This window comes from Pristis pectinata, chromosome 32, assembly GCF_009764475.1.
Source record: "Pristis pectinata isolate sPriPec2 chromosome 32, sPriPec2.1.pri, whole genome shotgun sequence".
Classification (NCBI taxonomy): Eukaryota; Metazoa; Chordata; class Chondrichthyes; order Rhinopristiformes; family Pristidae; genus Pristis; species Pristis pectinata.
The window spans coordinates 3,660,530-3,687,156 of record NC_067436.1 but is presented as its reverse complement, the minus strand read 5'-3'; the positions used below and the strand labels follow the sequence as shown (position 1 = coordinate 3,687,156).

At 42.9% G+C, this 26,627-nt stretch overlaps 1 protein-coding gene across 19 annotated transcripts in view; it reads left to right on the top strand.

Moving 5' to 3' along the window:
• Nucleotides 1–26,627, top strand: part of herc1 (HECT and RLD domain containing E3 ubiquitin protein ligase family member 1) — a 278,704-nt gene that overhangs the window by 109,952 nt on the left and 142,125 nt on the right. For 7 of the 19 annotated variants that reach the window (XM_052042328.1, XM_052042322.1, XM_052042327.1 and 4 more), the window contains exons 12-21: nucleotides 256–421; nucleotides 5,357–5,482; nucleotides 6,725–6,940; nucleotides 13,699–13,851; nucleotides 13,943–14,075; nucleotides 15,787–15,978; nucleotides 16,189–16,410; nucleotides 19,326–19,499; nucleotides 21,935–22,049; nucleotides 23,372–23,492. In XM_052042328.1, coding sequence (XP_051898288.1) covers nucleotides 256–421; nucleotides 5,357–5,482; nucleotides 6,725–6,940; nucleotides 13,699–13,851; nucleotides 13,943–14,075; nucleotides 15,787–15,978; nucleotides 16,189–16,410; nucleotides 19,326–19,499; nucleotides 21,935–22,049; nucleotides 23,372–23,492 — 1,618 coding nt within the window. The remainder of the gene's footprint in view (nucleotides 1–255; nucleotides 422–5,356; nucleotides 5,483–6,724; nucleotides 6,941–13,698; nucleotides 13,852–13,942; nucleotides 14,076–15,786; nucleotides 15,979–16,188; nucleotides 16,411–19,325; nucleotides 19,500–21,934; nucleotides 22,050–23,371; nucleotides 23,493–26,627) is intronic. The other 12 variants (XM_052042323.1, XM_052042341.1, XM_052042339.1 and 9 more) reach the window with 5 other exon arrangements.

Genomic DNA, 26,627 nt, shown 5'->3' with positions numbered 1-26,627 from the left:
ACCCTCAAAGGCATTTCTCTTTTTGAAATTATTTCCAAATATACTAGGGTTTTTTTTAATGTTCAGTAACTGCACAAATTATTTTGGGAGCAATTGGAAGGTTTTCTAAAACAATCAGTCCATTTTTCACAGCCAGTGGATTATGTGCAAAGCAAATTCTAATTGGTATTTTCTGTGTAAGAACTCTGTTTTTTATGTTCATTAAATGTCTGCATCTGGAATTAGTTTAAATCAAATTTATTATTAATTTTTTAGGGAGCATCATAATTTTCTTAAATTATGTCTCAAACTGCTGTCCAACCATCTGGCACTGGCGCTAGCTGGTGGTGTAGCGACCAGTATCCTTGGCAGTCAGGCCAGACCACTGCGTAACCTGTTATTCAGACTAATGGACTCCTCTGTGCCAGATGAAATTCAAGAGGCAAGTTATTATAGCCATTCTTTCTTGCTTAAATTTGTTATTGCTTGATGGATTTAATTCACTTAAATACATGTACTGTTGAAATAGTTTTGAATTTGGGACCAAGGATAATGTACTTAAAGTGACTGTTCTGGTGTCAGAAACTGAGTGTGTGTCTGACTGAAGATACTCAGATACTGCATTTTCTTCATGTGGATTGTGAGTAGGAACTGGAAAAGGAATTTCAATAAGTTATATATTTAAAATAGACAGATGAAATTACTATTGGACATTTGTTTCCATTTTTAGTAACTTTTGGACCAGTCACTAATATTTTTTTGAACCAATTGCTTTTTTGACTTTTATAATGTGACCCTTTTCTTGATTTTTCCCATTGGGGTGATTTTTTTTTAACTTCTCAAAAGGTAGTTGGGACCGTGATGTGCCCAATATTAACATTTTAAAGCATTTAAAACCTAACCTGTGGCAGGGTGATGAGAAACTGGCAGCCAATGTGCCTCCTGCTGTACAACCAATGAAGTATCATCACTGTCTGTAAAGCAGGAAACACAACAGTTCTTTCTAACAGTAGTGTGATTATTTTAGTGACATTGATCAAGGGGATAAATATGCAGGCCAGTGGGGAAATTTTCCTGTTCTGTTTCAAAACTCAAGGTGTAAAATCTTTTACGTCCAGTCAGATCGTCTCATCTAAAAGATAACACTTCTGATGGTGCCGCACTTCCTTTATTTTGCCTTGAACATTGCAGCCTCAATTATTTGGCTTGAGTTTCTGGATTGCGACATGACCCCATAATCTTCTGACTCGCACATAGAATCGTAGAATGGTTATAGCATGGAAGGAGACCATTTGCCCCACCATATCCATGCTGGTTCTTTCAGTTCCTCTCTCATTCCATCCATAGAACCATAGAAAACTACAGCACAGAAAACAGGCCATTTGGCCCTTCTAGTCTGTGCTGAAACATTATTCTGCTAGTCCCATTTACCTGCCCCCAGCCCATACCCCTCCAGACCTCTCTCGTCCATATATCTATCCAATTTACTCTTAAAAGTTAAGAGCGAGCCCGCATTTACGACATCAGATGGCAGCCTGTTCCACACTCCCACCACTCATTGAGTGAAGAAGTTCCCTCTAATGTTCCCCCTAAACCTTTCCCCTTTCACCCTAAAGCCATGTCCTCTCGTACTTATCTCTCCTAATCTAGGTGGAAAGAGCCTACTGCATTAACCCTGTCTATGCCCCTCATCATTTTACAAACCTCTATCATAGCTCCCCTCATTCTTCTCTGCTCCAAGGAATAAAGTCCTAACATGCTCAATCTTTCCTTATAACTCAACTCCTGAAGACCCGGCAACATTCTTGTAAATCTCCTCTGCACTCTTTCAATCTTACTGACATCCTTCCTGTAGTTGGGGGACCAGAACTGCACACAATATTCTAAATTTGGTCTCACCAATGACTTATACAACCTCACCAAAACATTCCAACTCCTATACTCAATACTTTGATTTATAAATGCCAGGATGCCAAAAGCCTTTTTAACAACCCTGTCTACCTGTGATTCTACTTTCAAGGAATTATGTTTCTGAACTCCAGATCCCTTTGTTCCTCTGCACTCCTCAGTGCCCTACCATTTACTGTGTATGTCCTCCCTTGATTTGTCCTTCCAAAATGCAACACCTCACACTTGTCTGCATTAAATTCCATCTGCCATTTTCTGGACCATTTTTCCATTTGGTCCAGATCCCTCTGCAAGCTTTGAAAGCCTTCCTCACTGTCCACTACACCTCCAATCTTAGTGTCATCCGCAAACTTACTAATCCAATTTACCACATTATCGTCTAGATCATTGATATATACAACAAACAACAATGGCACTAACGTAGATCCCTGAGGCACACCACTAGTCACAGGCCTCCAATCTGAGAAACAACCATCCACAACCACTCTCTGTCTTCTCCCACTCAGCCAATTTTGAATCCAGTTTACAACCTTTCCATGGATACCCATTGACTGAACCTTCTGAACTAATCTCCCATGTGGGAGCTTGTCAAAGGCCTTACTAAAGTCCATGTAGACAACATCCACAGCCTTACCTTCATCTACTTTCTTAGTGACCTCCTCAAAAAACTCCACAAGATTCGTTAAACATGATCTACGACGCACAAAACCATGCTGACTATCCTTAATCAACCCTTGGCTGTCCAAATACTTATATGTCCTATCAGAACACCTTACAATAATTTACCCACTACTGATGTCGGGCTCACTGACCTGTAATTACCTGGTTTACTCTTCGAGCCTTTCTTAAACAATGGAACAACATGAGCTATCCTCCAGTCCTCTGGCACCGCACCCGTGGCTAAGGACATTTTAAATATATCTGCCAGGGCCCCTGCAATTTCTACACTAGTCTCTCTCAAGGTCCGAGGAAATATCTTGTCAGGCCCTGGGGATTTATCTACCTTTATTCACTGTAAAGCATCAAGTACCTCCTCCTTTTTAATCTCTATATGTTCCATGACACTAGTGCTTGTTTCCCTTCCATATCCACGATGCCAGTTTCCTGAGTAAATACTGATGCAAAAAAGCTGTTTAAGACCTCCCGCATCTCCTGAGGCTCCACACATATACGACCACTCTGATCTTCTAGGGGACCAATTCTGTCTCTTACTATCCTTTTGCTCTTAATATACCTGTAGAAACCCTTTGGGTTTACCTTCACATTATCTGCCAAAGCAGCCTCATGTCTTCTTTTTGCCTTCCTGATTTCCTTTTTTAGTACTTTCTTACATTTCCTATACTCTTCAAGTACCTTATCTGTTCCTAGTTGCCTATACCTGCTATACACCTCTCTCTTTTTCTTAACCAGCTCACCAATATCCCTTGAAAACCAAGGTTCCCTATGCTTGTTACCCTTGCCGTTAGTCCATTGGCCCTTTCTCTGTAGCTTTGCAAATTTTACCTTGCTACATATTTATGCCATTCTATCTTAAAGGCCACAATGGAACCCGTGTCCACCATATGTGGCAGTGCATTCCATTCCAACCACATACTACATTAAAAAAAATCTTCCACATGTCACTCTTAATTCTCTTCTCCTTTATTTTATATGTATCCTCTAGTCCTCAACCCCTACACCAAAAGGAACAGCCTGCCACCATCAATTTGATCCAGACCCTTCATTTTATATACCTATAAAATCTCCCTTCAGCCTTCCTTCCTTCAAAGAAAACAGTCCTAGCACCTTTAATCCATCCTTGTAAATTGTAGCTCCTCATTCCAGGAATCATTCTTGTATATCTTTTCTGGACCACCTTTTACGCCTTCTCATCATTATGGGGCAACCAGAATTGAGCATGATACTCCAGTTGAGGCAGAGCTTTGTAAAGGTTCAACATATCTTCCCTGCTTTTATACTTTATGCCTCTACTGATAAAGCCCCAGGATAGTGTATGCCTTATTAACTGCTTTCTCAACTGGCCAAGCCACTTTCAATGATTTGTGCACACAGGTCCTTCTGCTCCCGCACCTCTTTTTAAAGCAGTATCCTTTGTTCTATCATGCTTCTCATTCTTTTGTCAAATGTATCACCTCACATTTCTCCACATTAAGCTTCATCTGCTCTGTATCTACTCATTCCACTATCCTGAGCAATTTATCATTATAATCTTTGCAGTTCACAATACTGCCAAGTTTTGTGTCATCTGCAAATTTAGAAATTGTGGCTTGCACACACAAATTTTAGTCATTAATTTAGATTTTTAAAAAAATGGACTTAATACCAATCCACGGGGAAGCCACTATTCGCCTTGCTTCATTCCGAGAGATGCCCATTCACCATGGCCTTCTGTCTCTTACTCGGCCAACATTGTATCCAGACCATTAATGTCACTTCTTGTGTCACGTGCGTCAACTTTGCTGAAAAGTCTATTATGTGGCATTTTTATCAAAAGCCTTTTGAAAGACTTTTTGGAAGCCATCTGGAAGTCCACATACACCACCTCAATTGCATTATCCTCATCAAGTTCATCTGATACCCCATGTTTAAAAAAAAAATGCAGAGGTGCCACCACTGAACCACAGTTGATGCAACTTGGGACATAAGCCTGTGGTTTCAAGTCACCGAGCATGTAATTTAGACATTTCAGGATAATGCTGAGGGTGTATACCTCCAATCCACACAACATTCCTGTGAATCTTTTCTGTACTCCCTCTAGCTTAATTGCATCCTTGCTAAAGTATCATGACCAGAACTGAACACAATACTCCAAGTGCAGTCTCACCAACAATTTGTACACCTGTAACGTGACATCCCAACTCCTATACTAAATGCCTCGGCCGATGAAGTCAAGCATGCCACATACCACCTTCACTCTGTCTACCTGTGTTGCCACTGACAGAAGATGTTTTCTCAGTTCTTGAGTTCTATAATTCTTGGCATCCAACAGTTGTGTATATATAACACAGGGTAGTGGCACAACTTGCTCTATACATTACCACCATGTACCTGAACAGCTTGGTTTAATGGAGTGAGTAATCATCTAGTAAACAATATGCATCAGAATGTAGCATTTTGCTCCAGAGAAGAAAACACATTTTTAACCCCATTAATTTTGTCTTTGAGTGACTAAAACTCAGAGTTCACTATATTTGGCTTGCCTACAGTAAATATAATCAGGAAGTATAGTTTGTGTGAATGATAAACAGCCATGCTGTCATCAATACTTTCTAGATCAGAGGAATAACAGTGAATCAGCTACGTGCTTCCAGTAATTAGGACACAAGGCAGTTTCAAAATTAATTTTCAGCATAATGGTAACTTGTGTTTTCAAAAACGTTGATGCTTTTGTGAGTGTAAAAGATGTTGTTATTGTCTAGAACTGTGTGTGCAAGGCTAGAAAATAAATGGTCTTGTTCTGCTGTTTTAGGCTGTGATAGAGACGCTGTCTGTGGGTGCTACAATGTTACTTCCACCACTGCGAGAAAGAATGGAGCTGCTGCATTCACTGCTTCCACAAGGTCCTGATCGTTGGGAAAGCTTAACAAAGGGACAAGTAAGATCATTTTTGTGCTATGCATGGATCTTCAATTGTTTTACTTTCATTCATTTTGTTTGCTTCTAGCATATTTTGTAACCTGTGTGGTTTAAAGCAAAAAGTACATATCCACTCAAAAGTACAGACACTGATGTTGAAAGGATGTCAACACTGTCGTCGAACTTTACTGAAGAAAATTATTCCATTCTTCCTGCTTCCCTGAAAGGGATGTGCTGGAAAGAATATAGCAGCAGCACAACAGGGTCTGGTCATTGGCTGTCACTGAAAACTTCATTTTCACCCATGACCCAAGGCCTTGTGTATAACTGATCAGGCATTGCACAGTTTCAGCAGCTGCTGTCTACGGCTGGGCTCGGGAGGAAGTAGGGAGATGAAGGTGCGGATCAGTAGCCAGAAGCTCATTTGGCCCTGTGCTAGGGGAGAGGGGGATTGGAGCCTTGCATTTTGGAAGACTGGAAAAGCTACAGTGATAGATGGATCTGGGCAGCTTGTGTGACTTTTGGGGAATGGGATACTGGAATGAGGGCATTGTATACGTGTGGGCAGATCGTGGGGTCATAGGGATTGTGGCCGGTTTTACTGTGTGTGAGAGAGGGAGGAGGGAATAGGTTCTTGATCAGGGCCAACACTTTGTAATTTCACCAAGAGAAGAAAGTGAAAATAGACACTTTGTTAAGCAACCAGCAGTTGAATTCATTATTTCTGTAAACATCCAGCTGTTCTTGTGTCAGATACTTGAAGTACTGCATAGGGACAATACTTTGAATATCTTTGAATGAAATCATGAAATTCATTTAAGGCCTTGTGCAACAAGTCTTCCAATATGTTTTTTAACTTATTTTCTTGAATTTAGAATAACTCCATTATTCTGCCACTATTATTTGCAAATAACAAATCAACAGAGTTATTCGTGCAACACACAAGATGCTGGAGGAACTCCGCGGGTCAGGCAGCATCTATGAAGGGAAATGGACAGTCGATGTTTTGGGTCAAGACCCTTTATCTAGACTGAAAGATAGAGGGAAATGCCCATCAAAAAAAAGGTGGAGGGAAGGGGTGGAGTTTTTCAGTTGGCAGCATAGCTGTAATTTAGAATGCTGTTAAATTTAATCTGCCTAGCAACTGGCTATAACAGAAAAAATATATATTACAGATAAATGCTTGTTGCTTTTTGCACACTGGTGTTCAAATGTATGCCCATGGTATCTTGATTAATATTAATAGTACTTTTTTTTCTAGAGGATGCAGCTGGATATTATTCTCACCAGCCTACAGGACCACACCCACGTGGCTTCTTTACTGGGTTACAGCTCTCCTCCTGATGTTGAAGCCTCTACAGGACCAAATTACAGCAGCTTCCCTGATTCCTCATTCAACTCCCAGGCTAGTCATCCTGATACTCATCTGGCAGAAATCTTGATGAAAACGTTGCTAAGGAATTTGGGATTCTACACTGTAAGCAACTTCCTATTTACTAATACATCAATTAAATTTAATTCTAATTTGTTAGCTTATGTTTTTTTGGACAGAAAAATATTTCTTTATACTAAATATATTATAGTGGCTAGCTACACACTACGAAATGAAGACACAGAATCGCTAGTTTGAAATCAGAAGTTGAATGAACGACAGGCGCAGTGAGCCTTTAATATCCGAAAACTTCCCGTACTGACGTCACGCGCTGGTCACCTGACCTTCCCGCGAGCGGCTTTCCTAGCCCGACGATGGGGAAGAAGGAGGGCCCCGCACCATCTTGGATTGGGGCCTCCGACGTTCGCGATGTCGGGAGTCGGTTTGGTGCTGGTGCGGTGAGTCGCTACATAACACCCCCAGAACTGGCGACACCGTCGCGAAAACCAGAATTAAATAAACTATGACTTGGGTGGCCTGCCCCTGCGTTGCACTTGCTGGACCACTATGGGTTGGTCCAAGTCTAAGTGAGCCGGCTTCAGCCGGTCAATTGTAAAAACCTCCCCCCGCCCCCCCCCCCCCCCAATGTCCAGCACGAACATAGACCCATTGTTCCTGACAACCCAGAATGGCCCTTTGTACGGCCACTGCAGTGGTGTTCAGTGCGCACCCCTCCTGACGAAGACAAACTTACAGTCTTGGAGGGAAGTCGGCATACGGATCGGGGCCTGTCCGTGTCGCGAGCTGGGTATCGGGGCCAGGTTTCCAAGTCACTCACGCAGCCGGTTGAGCGCCACGGCAGGTTGTTCCTCTGGCCCCTGAGGGGCTGGTAGGAACTCACCCAGGACGACTTAAGGGCATTCCATAGACCATCTCCGCAGACGAGGCATGCAGGTCCTCTTTTGGCGCGGTGCGTATCCCCAGCGGGACCCAGGGGAGTTTGTCTACCCAGTTGGGCCCTTTAAGGCGGGCCATGAGTGCCGACTTCAGGTGTCGATGGAACCTCTCCACCAGCCCATTGGATTGCGGGTGATAGGCGGTGGTGAGGTGGATCTGGGAACCCCACAAGTCGGTGACGGCAGACCACAGGCTGGAGGTGAATTGAGCTCCCCTGTCTGAGGTGATATGTGCCGGGACACCGAAACGGGCCACCCAAGTTGACAAAAGGGCCCGTGCGCAGGACTGGGTGGAGGCGTCTGCGAGGGGAATGGCTTCAGGCCAGCGGGTAAAACGGTCAACAATCGTGAGGAGGTACCGTGCTCCTCGGCAGACTGGGAGGGGGCCGACCAGGTCGACATGGATAGGGTCAAACCTCCGGCGGGTAGGTTGAAAATCCTGCAGGGGGGCCTTGACATGCTGCTGTACTTTTGAAGTTTGGCAATGTGTGCAGGACCGGGCCTATTTGGAAATCTGTTTACGCAGGCCATGCCAGACGAACTTCTCGGACACCATCCGGACAGTAGTCCAGATGGAGGGGTGTGCGAGGCTGTGGATGGAATCAGACACCCATCGGCGCCAGGGAGCTGGGACGATGGGGCGGGGTCTACCTGTGGAGATATCGCAGAGCAGGGTGCGCTCACCGGGGCCTACCAGTAGGTCTTGCAGTTGCAGGCCCGAGACTGCGGTGCGATAGCTGGGCATCTCCATGTCCGTTCGCTGTGCCTCTACTGAGGCACCGAAATCCACCCCCAGGACAAAACTTGGATGGTGGGTCGTGACAGTGCATCCGCGACCACGTTCTCTTTCCCAGACAGATGGCAGTTGTCAGTGGTGAACTCTGAGATGTACAACAAGTGCCACTGCTGCCGTGTTGACCAGGGATCTGAGACCTTGTTGAAAGCAAAGGTCAACGGCTTGTGGTCGATGAAAGCTGTAAACAGCCTGCCCTCCAAGAAGTATCGGAAGGGTCTGATGGCCAGGTACAACGCCAACAGCTCGCGGTCGAAGGTGCCTGCTGAAGAACGCCAGCGGTTGCCAACGCCCTTTGATAAGCTGCTCTAGAACGTCTCCGACTGCTGTGCTGGAGGCATCGACCGTGAGGGCAGTCGGGACGTCTGTACGAGGATGCACCAATATGACCACGTCCGCCAAGGCCTGCTTAGTTTTGATGAACGCGGTGTGAGCCTCTTCCAACCAAACAATGTCCTTGCTCCCGCCCGACAGGCGAGCGATCAACGGGCGCATGATGGGGGCTGCGGATGGTATGAACCGGTGATAAAAGTTTACCATACCGAGGAATTCCTGCAGGCCCTTGATGGAGGTGGGTCTGGTGAAATGGCGGATGGTGTCGTCCTTTGCAGGCAGGGGAGTGGCGCCATGTTTGTAGATCCGATGGCCCAGGAAATCGATTGACTCAAGCCCGAACTGGCATTTGGCTGGGTTGATGGTCAGGCCGAAATCCTTCAGGCGAGAAAAGAGTTGGCGGAGGTGTGTGAAATGTTTCTGGCGACTGCTGCTTGCGACCACGATGTCGTCGAGGTATGTGAAGACGAAGTCAAGGTCGCGCCCGACCGCATCCATCAGTCGTTGGAAGGACTGAGCAGCATTCTTGAGGCCAAGGGGCATCTGGACGAATTCAAAGAGGCCAAAAGGTGTGATCAGTGCCGCCTTTGGAATGTCGTCCAGATGCACCGGGATCTGGTGATACCCCCTGGACGAGGTCGACCTTGGAAAAAATGGACCGCCCGTGCAGGTTGGCAACGAAGTCCTGAATATGTGGCACGGGGTACCGGTCCAGGGTAGTAATGTCGTTCAGGCATCGGTAATCGCCACAGGGTCACCAGCCTCTGGCTGCCTTGGGGACCATGTGTAGCGGAGAGGCCCATGGGCTTGTCCGACCTGCAGATGATCCCCAACTCCTCCGTTTTTTTTGAATTCCTCTTTCACGAGGCGGAGCTTGTCTGGGGGTAGCCGCCGGGTGTGGGCATGGAGGGGAGGGCCCTGGGTGGGGATGTGATGCTGGACGCCGTGCTTGGGCAAGGTGGTGGAGAACTGGGGCGTTAGTACGGACGGGAACTCTGCCAGGACCCTGGCGAACTCGTTGGTCGACGTGGTGACGGAGTCGAGGTGTAGCCTCCTCACCCAACGAGAATGTTTGGAAGGCCCTGGCATGTACCAAACGCTTACCCTGCAGGTCAACCAGCAGACTGTTGGCGCGAAGGAAGTCTGCCCTGAGGAGCGGTTGCGCGACAGCGGCCAGGATGAACTTCCAAGTAAAGTTGCAGGTGCCGAACTGGAGATGCACCAAATGGCTGCCAAAGGTCCGAATGGCACCACCGTTGGCGGCTCTGAGGGCAGGTCCTGGTGTGCAGTTGCGAGTCTCATGGCTGTTGGGAGGCATGACGCTGACTTCGGCTCTGGTGTCCACTAGGAAATGATGTCCGGAACGCCTGTCCCACACATGCAAGAGGCTATCCGTGTGGCCAGCTGCCGTAGCCATCAGCGGTGGCTAGCTCTGGCATTTCCTGGAAACCTGCACGGTGGCCGGCATCTGTGGGCGTCAGCACCCCACTGCTGGTGGTAGAAACGCCATTGGTCGGTCAGTGTTTCAGACCTGGTGGCAGGTGGGGTGCGTTCGATTGCCGGGTCTGGCCTGCTGGGCCGCTGGGTATGTGGCGTGGCGACGCGTTCGACGGACGCCCTGCTCTCCTTTCTCGCCCGCCAAAGGACATCCGCCCGGGCAGCCACCTTGTGGGGGTCGCGGAACTTGGCATCCGCCAGGAGCAGGTGGATGTCGTCAGGTAACTGCTTCAGGAAGGTCCGCTCAAACATCAGGCAGGGTTTGTGGCCGTCTGCCATGGCCAACATCTCATTCATGAGTGTGGAGGGGGGTCTGTCACCCAAGCCATCGAGGTGGAAGAGGCGGGAGGCCCGTTCGTGTCAGGAAAGGCCGAAAGTCTTGAGAAGGAGGGTCTTGAACTTCTCCAGGGGCGCCTGAATGAAGTCCTCAACCTGGGCTGCGGTGTCTTGATTGAAGGCGCTCACCACGTAGTAGTACTTGGTGTCGTCCCTGGTGATCTGGCAAATCTGGAACTGGGCCTCAGCCTGGTCGAACCAGACACGAGGCCTGAGGGTCCAGAAGGTGGGCAGTTTAAGGGCTACTGCCTGTACCTCTTGTTGTGCAGACGTCGTGGGTCCAAAAACGTTTAGGCCCGTTGGGGTCACCAATGTAGCGGCTAGCTACACACTATGAAATGAAGACACAGAGTCGCTGGTTTGAAATCAGAAGTTGAATGAACAACAGGGGGCACGGTGCGCCTTTAATATCCGAAAACTTCCCGTGCTACAGTTTCTGTACTGACATCACGCACGGGTCACCTGATCTTCCCGCACATGGGCTTTCCTAGCCTGACGATGGGGAAGAAAGAGGGCCCCGTGCCGTCTTGGATTGGGGCCTCCGACGATGTTCACGACGTCGGGAGCCAGTTCGATGCCGGTGCGGTGAGTCGCTACGATATCTTCAATAAGTTTACCCTAAATGTTTTGCCTAACTGATGTTCAGAAGTTTTTTTTTTCCAAATTCCTTGTGAAAGGGAAACTCATGGTGAATGTGATATGTTGTCAAATATCTTAAAGGAGTATTGCACCTGTAATTATTCCTATTTGCAATCTAGCATAGCCCTTGCGTATGGTGATGGCTAGAGACCTGAATCCTTGTATTTCTTGACACGATGTAACATACAGATGTATGTGAAGTATGCAGTACTCTTTCTATTTTCTCAAAGATTGTGTGCAAGTGTATATTGATTTTCCATCATGTATAACGCAGAAGAAGCATGAAGAAAATTATTTTATTATCCATCAAGCATCATGGAAACTTGGGTTAGAAAATTTTGTCGAGTTGAAGAATATATGGACAGAGAACTCATGGCCTGTTGGTCTGATATCAGTTGTAGGACAAGGATAATTACAAAGAATCTATTATTTTAGACGTGGTAGCAAGGAAGTTAAAAAAATCATGATAAAATTAGTTGGACTCGACATAGTTTTGTTTATGACAAAGCTATAAGATTTTTGAGGAGGTAACTAGCCAGGTGGATAAAGGGGAAATCTATGGATGTGGTACATTTGCATTTTCAAGAGACTTTCAGTAAGATTCCATGCAAAAAGTGTTTTCCAAGGTTAAGCTTTGTGGATTGAGGTCGTTAAATTGGCATAAACTGAAGGTTTATTTAAGGGAAGAAAACAGGATTGCAGATATAAGCAGGTCATTTCTGGAAGCTATGGGATGCTGCAAAGATAGAAGCTTGGTCCTTGACTATTTACAATCTGTATAAATGACTTGGCTGAGGGGACTGAGTGTAACGTGTTCAAAGTTGCTGCTGATGCAAAGCTTGGTAGGAAGGAAGATGGAGTAAAACGCGAAGCTCCTGAGGAATGTAGACGGGCGTAGAGAATAAACAAGAAGACAGATGATATTTAATGTGGAGAAATGTGACAAGATTAACACAACATTAGCAACTTTAAACATGTTACACCCAGTCCCTTCACCAAGTCATAAAACGTTAGATGTTTTTAAAAGTGAGTGACTAATAAATTTTTGTGTCTAGAGGAGTTACAACGTCACAGTTCATGATTTGATGATTCTGCGAGCAATTAGGAAGGCAAATAGTTGGCTCGTCTTTTATTGCAAGTGCTTGGAGTACAACAGTAAGGAAATTGCTTTGGTTGTATAGATTTGTGTCTTCATTGTCTGAGGAAGGAATGTGGATGCTCGGTCAATAAGTATATTCAAAGCTTGGAGTGATAGGTATATTTGGGCACTGAGAATCAAGGGATATGGGGATAGGGTGGAAAAGTAGTATAATTAAAGAAGTCTTATTAAGTGGTGGGAAACAAAGTAGAATGCAGGTCACGCAGCATGTGTGGAGGTAGAAGGTGTAAATCGACATTTTGGGTTGAGACCCTGCACCATGGATGAGAGGGAAGAAGAAAAAATATAGCGGTACGAAGGGGGGTGGGATAGATGGAACCAGATGGGAAGGGGATGATGGGCAGATGGAACCAGGTGAGGGAGGCAAGGAAGGGATAGAAAAGGTGAACCAAGGGAGAAGTCGTAGACTAACCAAGTGGAATTTGAGATGTTATTCTTCCCACTTTGGGGATAGTGCTGGAATAGATTTTTAACAAGAAGACTGTTCCGTGTAGCCGACAAAAAGACGGGTGTAGCTAGGGCCCATGCAAATGCCCGTGACTACCGCTTTGACCTGCTAGTGGAGGGGAACTGGTTGGGTCTGTATTCTAGAAAGGAAAATACAACCGTATGACCTTGCTGATGGTGGATAGAGGTGTATAGAGACATACCGTCCATGGTAAAGATGAGCTGGTTGAGACCAGGGAATTGGAAGATATTGAAGTGGTAGAGGACATGAGAGGTACCCTGGATGTAAGTGACTGGACAATGGGAGAGGGGACAGAGTCTGGGTTGGAAGAAATGAGTTTAGTGGGGCAAGAGCAGGCAGCAACAATGGGACTATGTGCCAGACCACAACGGTACACCCCTTGTCTCTGGGTTTGATGATAAGCTCAGGGTTGGTCTGAAGTGAGGGGAGTGCTGCAAGTTCGGAGGGGGTAATGTTGGAGTGGGCGAGGGGAATGGGGCAGCCAATGTTGTGTCAGCAATTGGGAATGAAAAGATCCAGAGAGGGTACTAGTCCCGAGAAAGCCCTACATTTAGAGGAAGGGGAAACTTTTAAAGAGGAAATGTCCCATTGTTCTTTGTTTCCTGTTTAAAAGTCTCCATTAATTAGCTGCATTTATTATGTTAAATATGATCACTATTGTTCTGTGTTCACTCCATATAGGATCAGGCTTTTGGAGAACTTGAAAAAAATAGTGACAAGCAACTATTGGGAACTTCATCAGCTGAAAACAGCCAACCAGCTCACTTGCATGAGCTGTTGTGCTCTTTGCAGAAGCAGCTTCTAGCATATTGCCACACAAACAGTGTCAATGAGGTAAATGTGGATTATACACAGAGCTTACTCAGAAATGTATATTTGAGATTTAATTTCTTAGTTAAACATAAATGCCTGCACTTTTTTTTAGAGCTCCAGCAGTGTAGCATTACTGCACAAACACCTTCAGCTCTTGCTGCCTCATGCAACTGAAATTTACTCCCGTTCTGCAACACTGCTGAAAGAAAGCTCCTGGAATGGAAGTGTCAGGGACAAGCTTCAAGGTAGGAATGACTTGTTTGCTTTGACTTGATCTCTAAATATTTCCAAGAATAAAGCCCTCCTTTTTTGTTTGATGTATTAATAGTATGCCATTTAATATTCTCATTAACCACATTTCTTTTAAAAAATGACTTCATGAATTCAATTGATTTAAATAGTAATACAGTTTAGTAATCAGCAAATTTCAATAAAACTTCAATAATCCAGCAGATTTGAGACTTTGGTGCTGCACTGGCAGATTTTCCAGACCATTGGATATAATTTCTATTAACACCCTTTTCTAAGATTTTAAGCAGTATTATAATAAATTTTCCAGTGAACCCGATGAATGGCAAGGGAGCATGGCAAACATCACCCGATTAGCCAGATGCTGAAACATCTGGATTTCCAAAATAGTCAGATAATGGATCATTGGAGTTGTACTATAGATATTTAAATGGTCTTCTATGCTCTTGGAATAAGTAAATATGACATTACTTGTCTGTAAGTTCCATCAAAAAATGATTCATAGCTTGTTAGTAGAAGAATATTTCAACTAAGTTAACATTTATAGGTGGCATTGAAAGTAGTGCAAGTCCCATTTCAACCGGATTGTGCTGGAGGAATGAGTTTACTGTGTTGGAGTATCCATTTTGAAGTAATTAGTAGTTTTTGGACGACTCAGTTTTGAGAAGGAAGTGAAAAAAGTTCAATCACCAGGTGGTTGAACTCTTGCTCTTCCTCTGACCATATTATGTTTAGTTTCAGATTGAAAAGAAAGTTTGGCACTGTAGTAATGAAAATTTAATCTGATTAAAGTGGTATTTTTTTAATGCAGAACTGAAACATGTAAACTGTGGCCCATGAATGCTGACCAGGTGTTTTTCTGTTCTATTAGTTTTTTGATATCAGTAGCTGTATGGTAGGATAAGAGTACATTAAGATAAGATAAGATTTCTTTATTAGTCACATGTACATTGAAGCACACAGTGAAATGCATCTTTTGCGTAGACTGTTCTGGGGGCAGCCCGCAAGTGTCGCCACGCTCCTGGCGCCAAATAGCATGCCCACAACTTCCTAACCTGTACGTCTTTGGAATGTGGGAGGAAACCGGAGCACCTGGAAGAAACCCATGCAGACACGGGGAGAACGTACAAACTCCTTACAGACAGCAAATAGAAACTAACTAATATTGTAGATGTTATCTGCAGGGACTGGAAAGTGCCAATATAAGTTAAGGAATATAGTGACCTAACTTCTGTTGGCAGCACATCTTTGTCAATAGAAGTTTATCTGCAGTAGGTTGTAAATGTGGATTGCTATAACTGTAATTATACCCTCTTTGATGATAAGGTATGTTTGAAGTTGGTGATGTACCATCTGGACTGTGAATGTGAGTGATTTTCTTCTAATGGATTTAGATTCCTTCTATCAGTGACTGTTGCTGCTGTGCCAACTCCCTTCCTCTTTGTACACGTACTAAATCTGGGCCTCCATGATCGCTCGACCAGAAAAATCAGTTTCAAAAGGTGATAAACTCATGAGATTTAACTTGGATATAGGAAACGCAAAGTTGGTTTTCCAACAATTGAAGATATCATATTCCGTTTTTATTGTCTGAATGTGGCTCCGGTTACTGTTTTAAGACCGAAGTTTGATATTGGAATCTAGCTCTTTGCACTACTATATATGTCAATAAATCTTTCAAATACCTACACAGAATTTTCCTTGCAGGAGTCCTGTATGGATCAGCAGCTGGGAGCATGCTCTGTCAGATCATTAATTCTCTCCTGTTACTGCCTGTCTCTGTGGCACGGCCTTTGTTAAGTCACCTACTGGATTTACTGCCATCTTTGGATCGTTTAAACCGACTTTTACCAGCTGCAGCCTTTTTAGAAGAACAGGAGCTGCAATGGCCACTGCATGGTAAGAAAAGTGCTTGCCCTTGGGTCATCTATAATCTTGTAACTTTCTGATTTTTGTATCGTTGGAGAATAACTGAATGTGTTATTCAGTAGCTCTTTGTAATAAGTATTTGCATGAGATCATAACTCCTGAGAATGAAAAATTAAACCAAATCTGTAATCATATCCTGTATAGTATTATTAACTATTCCATTTTTGGACTTGCTGTTAGGTACTCCTGAATGTGTTGACCCTGAGGATTTGGCTATTCCACACCCTGCCCAATCTTGGGTCTGGCTTGTGGATCTGGAGAGAACAGTTGCGCTACTTGTGGGCCGATGTCTTGGTGGAATGTTGCAGGGTCCCCCAACTTCGCCAGAGGAGCAAGACACAGCTCACTGGTTAAAAACACCTCTCTTCAGCAATGGATTGGAAATGGATCACTCCCAGCTAGGTAAAACTAATTTCCATACGCTCTGCACATTCAGTGATTCAGCTCAGAAGTATAATGAAATGTAATTTTCTTCCCTTTCCAGAAGAAGCTATTTTAGTGGTGTCAAACCTGCTTATTGTGCTCCTCTGTAGTGCCAGCTTGCAGACTCCAATATAAAAATAATTTTAGCACCAGGTTTTGCCATACAATGGTGCCAGTGCTGTACCATATATTCTACTGCTTTGCATAATATTATATGCAATTGTAGAGGAGTCTCGCAAAACCACTATTCGTAGCTTATCTGTTACGGCAACTTTCTCTGAATCCTTGATGCCTCATTAATGTTAAGGGTTCAGAGGCAACAGTGCAGTTAGTCAGTATTAATCATATTCAATAATCTTTTGAGAGAGAGATGAATCTTCTGCTCAGTCGTCCTTGGGTATCTTGGTTTCACAACTTAAATCAATTAAAATGAGATTCAATATTTTTAGATTACGGACGTGCACTCGTTCATTCTCTTTTGTACTTTCCTCAAGTGAGAGTGTTACGAACATAGAACAGTACAGCACAGTCAAGGCCCTTCAGCCCATGATGTTGTGCCGACCTCTATAAACCTACTCCACGATCAATCTAACCCTTCCCTCCTACACAGCCCATAACCCTCCATTTTCCTTGCATCCATGTGCCTATCTAAGAGTCTTTTAAGTGTCCCTATTGTATCAGCCTCTACCATCACCCCTGGTGGTGCTTTCCAGGCACCCACCACTCTGTTTTAAAAAAATAAATAAATAATATGAAATAAATAAGAAAAATCCTACCTCTGACATCTCCCCTAAACTTTCCCCCACTCACCTTAAATGATGTCCTCTGGCATTGCCCATTGCCACCCTGGGAAAAGGGTGCTGGCTGTCAACTCTATCTATGCCTCTCGTAATCTTGTACACCTCTATCAACTCACCTCTCATCCTCTGTCGCTCCAAAGTGAAAAGCCCTAGCTCACTCAACCTTTCCTCGTAAGACATGTTCTCCAATCCAGGCAGCATCCTGGTAAATCTCCTCTGCACCCTCTCTAAAGCTTCCACATCCTTCCCATAATGAAGCAACCAGAACTGAACAGCGTAACAGCAGGAGGCCATTTAGTTCCTCTAACCTGTTCATTGAGATGGCTGATCTGTCACCTAACTCCATATACTTCACTTTTTACCCGTATCCCTATGGTTAATGAAAACAAATTGGTCTGATATTTAAAATTAACATTTGACGTATAGATTGCTATTTACAGAATAAAATTCAATTTCTACTGCTGTTTGTGCATGCCTAGTTTCCTAAGCTTCTGAAAGGCCTGGCACTTATTTTTACACTGAGCCTCCTAATCTTGGACTCTTCAACTGGCAAGAATAAGGTAAATAGAGCGAAACTATCTGTTCCTCTTCATACCTTGAAACCTTGATCGTTCCTCCTTCTAAATTCCAAGTAGTAGAATGATAATTCATGTGATCTATCCTTTAATTGGAACCCCTGGAATCCTTTGGTTAACCCACCGAGGTGATGTTTAAGGAAAATTATATTGTTCTTGGGCAGAGTGATGCATTTCTCAGAGAGATGAACTAATACTTTTTCAAAACAGCAACAAAATTGGCAGATACATTACTGCCTCTAAACCTTGGATGTCAAACCAAGTTTGAATGATGCTACCAAAATCACTGTTGGCAGAATTTAAAGTGGGAATGCTTCTTGACTGGAAAATGTAAAACGTAAGGTCACAGAGTCTGTCTTACAACTTTAGATGTGCTTCCAGTTGATGTATATAGTATGATAAAATTTCCAACTGGAGCAAAGAAAAACTAAACTGCAAGTTTTACAGTTAAAGGTTTACCCAATCAACCCTGCAAAGTTTTTCTTTCTATTGAGAGCATTGGTTTAAGATTTAATTGTTCCACTGCAGATTCTGAAACTCTTTGGTTTTAATTTAACTGACTGACAAAGTAAAATGAATCATCTCTTCTAATGGTGGTTTAATCAAATCTGAATCAATTTTTAGGTAAAGCAACATCACACCAAGAAGATCCAACTTTGCTGTTACTGTACACATGGCCAGGAACTTAATGCCAGGGATGTTCAGCTTTAATTACAATATGATTTACGGTTGATTTTTATTCAAAACAAAGGGGCTTAAGTGTAGCAGAGATATTTAAAATTGAGAGGTTTAGATAAAGTAATCAGAAAAAAATTCTTGGTTGTTTGTGGAATCAGGAACAGGAAGGGTTAAATTCAATATCATCACGAAAAGAATGAAGGGTCAAGTTGCTAGAAGGGAAGAGGGGTCATATTAGAAAAAAATTAATAATTATGCTGTTGGGAGGATAGGGTAATGGATGAAGTCGATGTATTTTTCTGAGATTGTTAAATGTAACATCACCTGAATTGTGAAATTCTGAGAGAAGGTGGGTGGCTGTAGCTAGTTATTGAGTGTGATTATCCAAGATTAAAAACTTCATATCAGCAGAATGCACACATTTCAAATGATTTAAAAAAAACTGTTTAAATGTAAGTGTGATTTAATGTAGAAATTAGTGTTGCAGTGAAATAGATGCATTATGTGCAAAAGGGGTCCAGACTGTTTAGTTCTTGTAATCCATGTATTGTTCTAGTTGGAAGGGTCAGCACACATGATTCCAAAGGATTTTATAATGAGAATTATTACCAGCAATGGGATTTGTCCATATTATCACCAAGTCTGATGTAGGTGAAGTAATTTTAGTAATATCAAAGTATCAAGGCGCCAGTTTGTCTTGATACCAAAGTTCTTTTCTTAGAATGGATTATGTTCCATTTGTACACATTATTTCTATTATTTTTGGAAGGATTTTAAATGCACATATGAAAGTCTACCTTATCAATGTACATCTGGTAAAAGAAAGTTGTTTGTGATACAGATAAATGCATGAGCTCTCTGCTGGAAGTTGCACTGTCTGGAAATGAAGAACAGAAACCTTTTGAATATAGCCTTGGAGCAGAGAATGTTATGCTTGTTGACCTGGCTTTGGGCTCTACCAAAGAACCTGTCAACGCTCTGTGGCTCAAAATGCAGGACTATGCTGTTAGCAAAGGTATGTGGACTGGTTTAGAACGGTACATATGTCTGTCTAATTATGAAATGTGTATTTGCATCCAATACACATGCTTTGAGAAATAATAATCTGCTCAATGGTAACTTTCTCTTAACAAAATATTCACACAAAAGGATGACCAAAAACAGGATTTAAAACAACATTAAATATTTTAAATATGCGTAGAGAAGTGGTTGGGCAAAGAGATGGGTAATGGTGATAGAGAGGTCTAGAGTTGGAATTCCATGAGAGCAAGGCTGAGATAATTGGAAGCTCTATCCATTGATTCCTTGTCAAACAGGGTACAAGTAATTGAAGTAGGTGTCAGCATTTTCATTGAGTTACAATTTCTGAAGTTGGCAAGAAAGGCTTGGGAGGCCATCAAGAAATGCACTGGGCAATCCTGCCTGGAGGTACCAATGCGGTTAAGGGTAATGATAGTGGTGATAATGCAGCGAGATGGTAGATGGCCAAGGTAGTGGATAGAACATGAGGTTTGACATTTGGTTTAAGATGAAAATGGTGGATTCTAAATTCCTGTTCAACAGTAAATATTTGGCCAGTGAAATTGTCTCAGTATCAAGGCCTTGGAGTTTCCACTGACCAGCTTAGTTTGACGTGTGTTCAGCTGAGGGAAGTTCTATCTCATTTCGGTTTTATGGTTCGAAAGTAGATTATTTATTCCTTTACAGGCTGAGAGCATTACTGGAATTCTTTTTTTTGTTTTATCAGTGTGCAGGTACAAGCTGGAAGCAGATGTGGGTATGTAAACGAGGAATGGGGCAAGGGTCAGACCTCGGACTTTCTCAGGCTGCTGAGTTTGCTTTTAATGGATAGGAAAAGCAGAACCAGTTGAGGCATTCTCAGGGCGAGGTGCTGGTGGGGAATATGGTGAACTATCCCACAATGTGCTTTGGAGAGGTCAAGGTGCTCGAGAGAGTCATACAGCACGGAAGAATGAATTAGTTTGATTGCAATCATGAAGTGTATTCTCGACCAGGATGAACTTGGTACAACAGCTGCAATGGAAAGTGTACTGGAGTATTCTAAATAAAAGATTTCTGTGACGCTAACTTGAGGAGGTAGAGATGTCTAATGACATCCAAAGGTCAAATCTCAAGCTTGATTACTTGCTTTCAATTCTGGGGAAATGGCAACCATGATGTGGAATCCAATTTATTAATGAATTTGATAATTCAAGAGAAATCAGAGTTGTTAACACGAAGATCAAGTAAGGGTGCTAGTAAAATGGTGTGCAACTAGAACATACAGGAGCACATTTAATCCCCCAATTCACTATTTCTCTCTCTCAGCTTTGCTGTCTTACCACTACTGTCAGAAATATGCCCTTACTGCATCCATTCTTTGCTCCCTCCTTCCCATCGTTGTGCTCTTCTGTGCTCACTGTTTCACCCCAGTCGTCTGCTTCACCCTGACTGCCCAGACTTCTTTATTTGCTTTTTCTTTCTCCCCTGCTTAGTATAGCTTGTATGCTTGTCCTACTTATCACTTTGCTATTCCTTCCTACTTGCTCTTTTTTTAAGTTCTCAGTTACTAGTTAATCTGCTGTAGTGGTGATACATACTACAAATGTCTGGAACTTTTATCACAAGGATGAGTAGACTCTGCATATACAAATTACTGTCTGGTTTCATTGTTAAAGACTAGGGATGTCATTATAGCACAGTGATGAATTGAAATTTATTGCTATTATCATCATTTTCAATTGTAGATTTCAGTAATGTCTTAATATTGTAGAGCGCATCTGTATCATTAAATTACATGTAATACTGAGAGGTCAACTGGGCCAGAATTCTGCCCTGAAGATTAGTGGGAGGCCACAGTAAATGACTGGGAAATGACATTTGCCCCATTATAGGAAAATACCATGCAGGCTGAAGTTTTTTCTGACAATTAATTATGTTTGGAAATGAATCCATCCATCTTGCAAAGCTAGGGGAAGAGTGGCACGGTGTATGAAATACAGCAATAGCAAATAGAAGGTGCATGTTGAATGGTACAGTGAGTTAGTTTATATGTATTTATTAACCTCTGTCACTTTCTCTTGTCTGCTCCTTTTTGCTCCCCCATTTACAGTCTCTCCCGCTCTCGCACACTCTCACGCATGGTGATTTTCTTCCTCTACTAAGGGTTCACGACCTTTTGGCAAAAATTCTCATTCTTTTATGGGTAGAGATTGATTGGTGGAAGTGGGGTGCATCTTCTGACATTGAAGTCATGATGTGCTTGGACACAGCAGGAATGCATTAGTCGTCTGGATCTTAATTGTATTTGCAATAAATGGAAGGTATTCCATTCTATTAGTAGGAATGGTAACACTTTTTAAAAGAAAATAAATGATTTAAATATAAATGTTAATAAATTTATCCTGATGTCTTATCAATAGATTTATTAATGTTAAATATATTTTCCAGATTGGGATAGTGCTGTTCTTGGCAATGAGACCTTGTTGGATACAGCTTCAAGATTTGTTCTTGCAACTCTTTTAAAGCACACTGGTTTACTAAATCAAGTGTGTGGGGAGAGCAGGTAAATGAAAAGTTATTTTCAATTGGTACTAGAGTAAATTTGGAGGGATTATCCTTTTTTTTGAGAGTCATCTTGTCAACTGATGGTGCCAGCACTAATACAGATGTACCAAATTTAATGAGCTGTTTGAGACACATGGTCAGTTGGGTGAGAGGGTTTTAGATCACATTATCTACAAAACGTTTGCTTCTTAATTGCACACCGTGGAGACCAAGTGCATTAGACAGGTTAAACTGTTAAAGGGTGAAGAATAATTGGAACAGTGTGTATCCCTCTCTGCCAATGTGTATGTCCCTCTCTCTGCCCCTCCCCTTTTTCCTGTGCCTCACTTCCTCCGTCTCCCATCCAGGTGGTCTCTTTCGATTAAGGATGACTTGTTTCCATTCCAGTAAAGAAAAGCCACTTTGGTATGGTTTCATACAAAAACCTTTGGCTAGGAGGCTGTACCTTAAGTCTTTTCAGCTGTAACTCCTGCCTTCCATGTAGCAGTATCAACTACAATAACTTTAGCTTTGTAATGTATGAAATAAACCAACTTGGAAGGGTGGATGAATAGAGAGAATAGGTAATCAGCAAAGGGCCGGGAGATACAAAAGGTTGACGGCCACTGACTTTTGCTATCTGAGGTGGGCAGAATTGTACAGTGGGATACAAGTAGTGAGCATAGTGATCAAGGAGATCAAATGGAACTAATGTTGCTTGCTTTACTTTATAGTTGTCATGAAAGGGGAGACTCTGCTGATTATTTCTGGATGTTCAAATTGATTTTTTGAGCAACTCTAAATGGTGGCACTGCCTCAAATTTTTCAGATAACTCTACATTCTTGCCATCCAAGATTCTATGTTTTAATTTTCAGAGTTGCAACATTGTGCATAATTTTTTTTCATACCTCCTCCCACAGTGCTCATGTTGGATGTTGTAGGATATATTTGACAGTAACACTTTTACTGTCTTTATTAAAACAATAGCTCATGATAGTTTCCTGTTTACCAACAGTTTTAGCAGCAACTGACATATTCCATATATACTGCTTCCTCATCAACCATGAAACGTTCCAGCTGGACTGAAAGTAGGCCAGGCTTATTCTTGCTTTTTTTTTCCCCAATCATTTTAGAGAAGTTATACCTGCTCCAATACCAGATAGCAGCCTTGCGAATACCAATGGCGGATCAGGCTGGAACAGAATGTTGTCCTACTTTCACGATGTATGTCAGTGATAATAAATCTGATTCTGAAATAAATTACCTAAGGTTTGTTCCCAATAGAACTTTCTGTTTATCAACATTTTCAGTAATCTTTTTTATTTTCAAACTTATTTTAGATATCAACCTAGTAAAGCACTTGCAGAAATATACCGTTGTGTTTACAAGGTCCGGAACCGATTACTAGCATGTAAGAACATGGAACTTATCCAGACACAGTCACCTTCCAATGAAAGGAGGGTAAGTTTATGGGGAAAATAATAAACAAATTAAATGAAGCTTAATTCTGTAAATTGAACAGCCTTCCAGGTAGCTTTAAGTGGAATAGAGTTTGTATTTTGGATCATGGATGTTTACAGCACATGGAGAAAGTATTTGATCTGTCTTGCCTGTGCCAACTCTTCACTACAGGAATCCCAAACTAATCCCACTGTCTTGCATCTTTCTTTGTTTCATATATTTATCTAATTTTCTCCAAAAAGGATGCAGTGGGTTAAGAAGAACATTCATTGCTCTAGCAGCACTCTTTGTCTTTAAGTTTATCCAAACCTCATTTTTACTTTTGAGTAAATTTAGTCTAGTAATGCCTTACAAGTAATTTTCCAGGGGAAATAGATTGTTCTGATTCATTTCTCCACACTTTTCAAATTTTAATAAACTGTATAAATGTCTTAATCTGCTCTGTTCCTTTGGAATTAATTGCAGCATCTTGCATTCTCCTTACAATTGTGATCTTTCATCCCTGGCATAACACTGTATGACTTTGTTCATGAGTGGATGCACCATCAGAAAAGACAATGTCAACACCAGTGGTCTGTATAAAAACAGAAAAACCTGGAAATACTCAATGGATCAGGCAGCATTTGTGGATAGAAGAGTTAACATTTCAAAGATGAGGACCTTTCATCAATGGTTTACATTACTTCATTTGCACTGTTTCACTCTTATATCCTTAATATATGAACCCTAAAAGTAACATACTGTTTTCATGTTGTTTATTTCTGGCATCAGTTATTTTCCATTCCCCAATAACCACTGGGACACTGAGGAACAAATAAGTAGGCAGATTCGGGAAAGGTGTAAAAATAATAGGGTTGTTGTCATGGGTGACTTCAACTTCCCTAATATTGATTGGCACCTCCTTGGTGCAAAAAGTTTAGGTGGGGCAGAATTTGTTAGGTGTGTACAGGGAGGATTCCTGACACAGTATGTGGACAGGCTGACTAGAGGAGAGGCCATACTGGATCTAGTATGAGGCAATGAAACTAGTCAGGTGACAGACCTCTCAGTGGGCAAGCATTTCAGAGATGGTGACCACAACTCCCTGACCCAACCCTAAAGCCATGGACAAGGATGGGAGCAGATGATATGGGAAAGTTTTTAATTAGGGGAGGGCTAATTACAATGGTATTAGGCAAGAGCTTGGGAGTGTAAATGGGGAACAGATGTTCTCAGGGAAATGCACAGCAGAAATATGGAGGTTGTTTAGGGACCACTTGCATGGGGTTCTGGATAGGTTTGTCCCACTGAGACAGGTGGTAAGAAAGGATGGTAGGGTGAAGGAACCATGGTTGACGAGAGGCGGAGCATTTAGTCAAGAGTAAGAAAGAAGCATATTTAAGGTTTAGGAAACAAAAATCAGACAGGGCTCTTGAGAATTATAAGGTAGCCAGGAAGGAGCTTAAGAAGGGACTTAGGAGAGCTAGAAGGGGACATGAGAAGGCCTTGGCGAGTAGGATTAAGGAAAACCCCAAGGCGTTCTACACTTATGTGAAGAACAGGAGGATGACTAGAGTGAGGGTAGGACCGCTCAGGGATAAAGGGGGAAACATGTGCCTGGAGGCAAGAGGAGGTAGGGGAGGTCCTTAATGAATACTTTGCTTCAATGTTCACCAGGGAGAGGGACTTTGACAAATGTGAGGTCAGTGTAGAACAGGCTAATGTGCTGGAGTATGTCAAGGTTAAGAAAGGGGTAGTGTTGGAGCTCCTAAAAAAAACATTAGGATAGATAAGTCCCAGGAGCCGGATGGGATATACCCCAGGTTACTACGGGAAGAAAGAGATTGCTGGGGCGTAGATGGTGGTCTTTGCCTTCTCTCTGGCCACAGGAGTGGTACTAGAGGATTGGCGGATGGCAAATGTTGTTCTGTTGTTCAAGAAATGTAATGGGGATAATCATGGGAATTATAGACCAGTGAGTCTTGCATCAGTGGTGGGCAAACTATTGGAGAGGATTCTTAGGGACAGGATTTATGAGCATTTGAAGAAGGATAGTCAGCATGGCTTTGTGAGGGGCAGGTCATGCCTTACAAACCTAATTGAGTTTGCTGAGGAGGTGACAAAACAAATCACTGAAGGTATAGCGGTGGATGTGGTGTATATGGATTTGACAAGGTTCCCCATGGTAGGCTCATCCAGAAAGTCATGAGGCATGGGATCCATGGAGAGTTGGCTGCGTGGATTTGTAATTGGCTTGCCCACAGAAAAGGGTAGTTGTAGAAGGGAAGTATTGGACCTGGAGATCAGTGACTAGTGTTCCGCAGGGATCTGTTCTGGGACCCCTGCTCTTTATGATTTTTATTAATGACTTGGATGAGGAAGTGGAGGGCTAGGTTAGTAAGTCTGCAGATGACACGAAGGTTAGAGGTGTTATGGATAACGTAGAGGGTTGTTGTAAATTACAACAGGATATAGACAGGATGTAGAATCAGGTGGAGAAGTGGCAGATGGAGTTCAATCCAGAAAAGTATGAAGTGATACACTTTGGAAAATCGAACTTGAAGGCAGAGTACAAGGTTATTGGCTGGATTCTTAGTAGTGTGGAGCAACAGAGGGATCTTGGGGTCCCAAGTCCATAGATCCCTCAAAGTTGCTGCACAAGTTGATAAGGTGGTTAAGAAGGCATATGGTGTGCTGGCCTTCATTAGTCAGGGGACTGAGTTCAAGAGCCATGAAGTAATGTTGCAGCTCTATAAAACTCTGGTTAGACCACACTTGGAGTATTGTGCTCGGTCCTCTTTGGAGCAACAGAGGATAAGAGGTGACTTGACAGAGGTGTATAAGATTATGAGGGGCATAGAGTAGCCAGTCACCACCTTTTTCCCAGGGCAGCAGTGGTCAATACCAGAGGGCATCCATTTAAGGTGAATGGAGGAAAGTTTAGGGGAGATGTCAGGTAGGTTTTTTCTTACAGAGAGAGTGGTGGGTGCCTGGAATGCACTGCTGGGGGTGGTGGTAGAGGTTGATACAATAGGAACATTTAAAAGACCCTTAGATAGGCACATGGAGGGGTTTGGGCTTTGTGGGTTAGGTTGATCATGGAGTAGGTTTATATAGGTTGGCACAGCATAGTGGGCTGAAGGGCCTGCACTATGC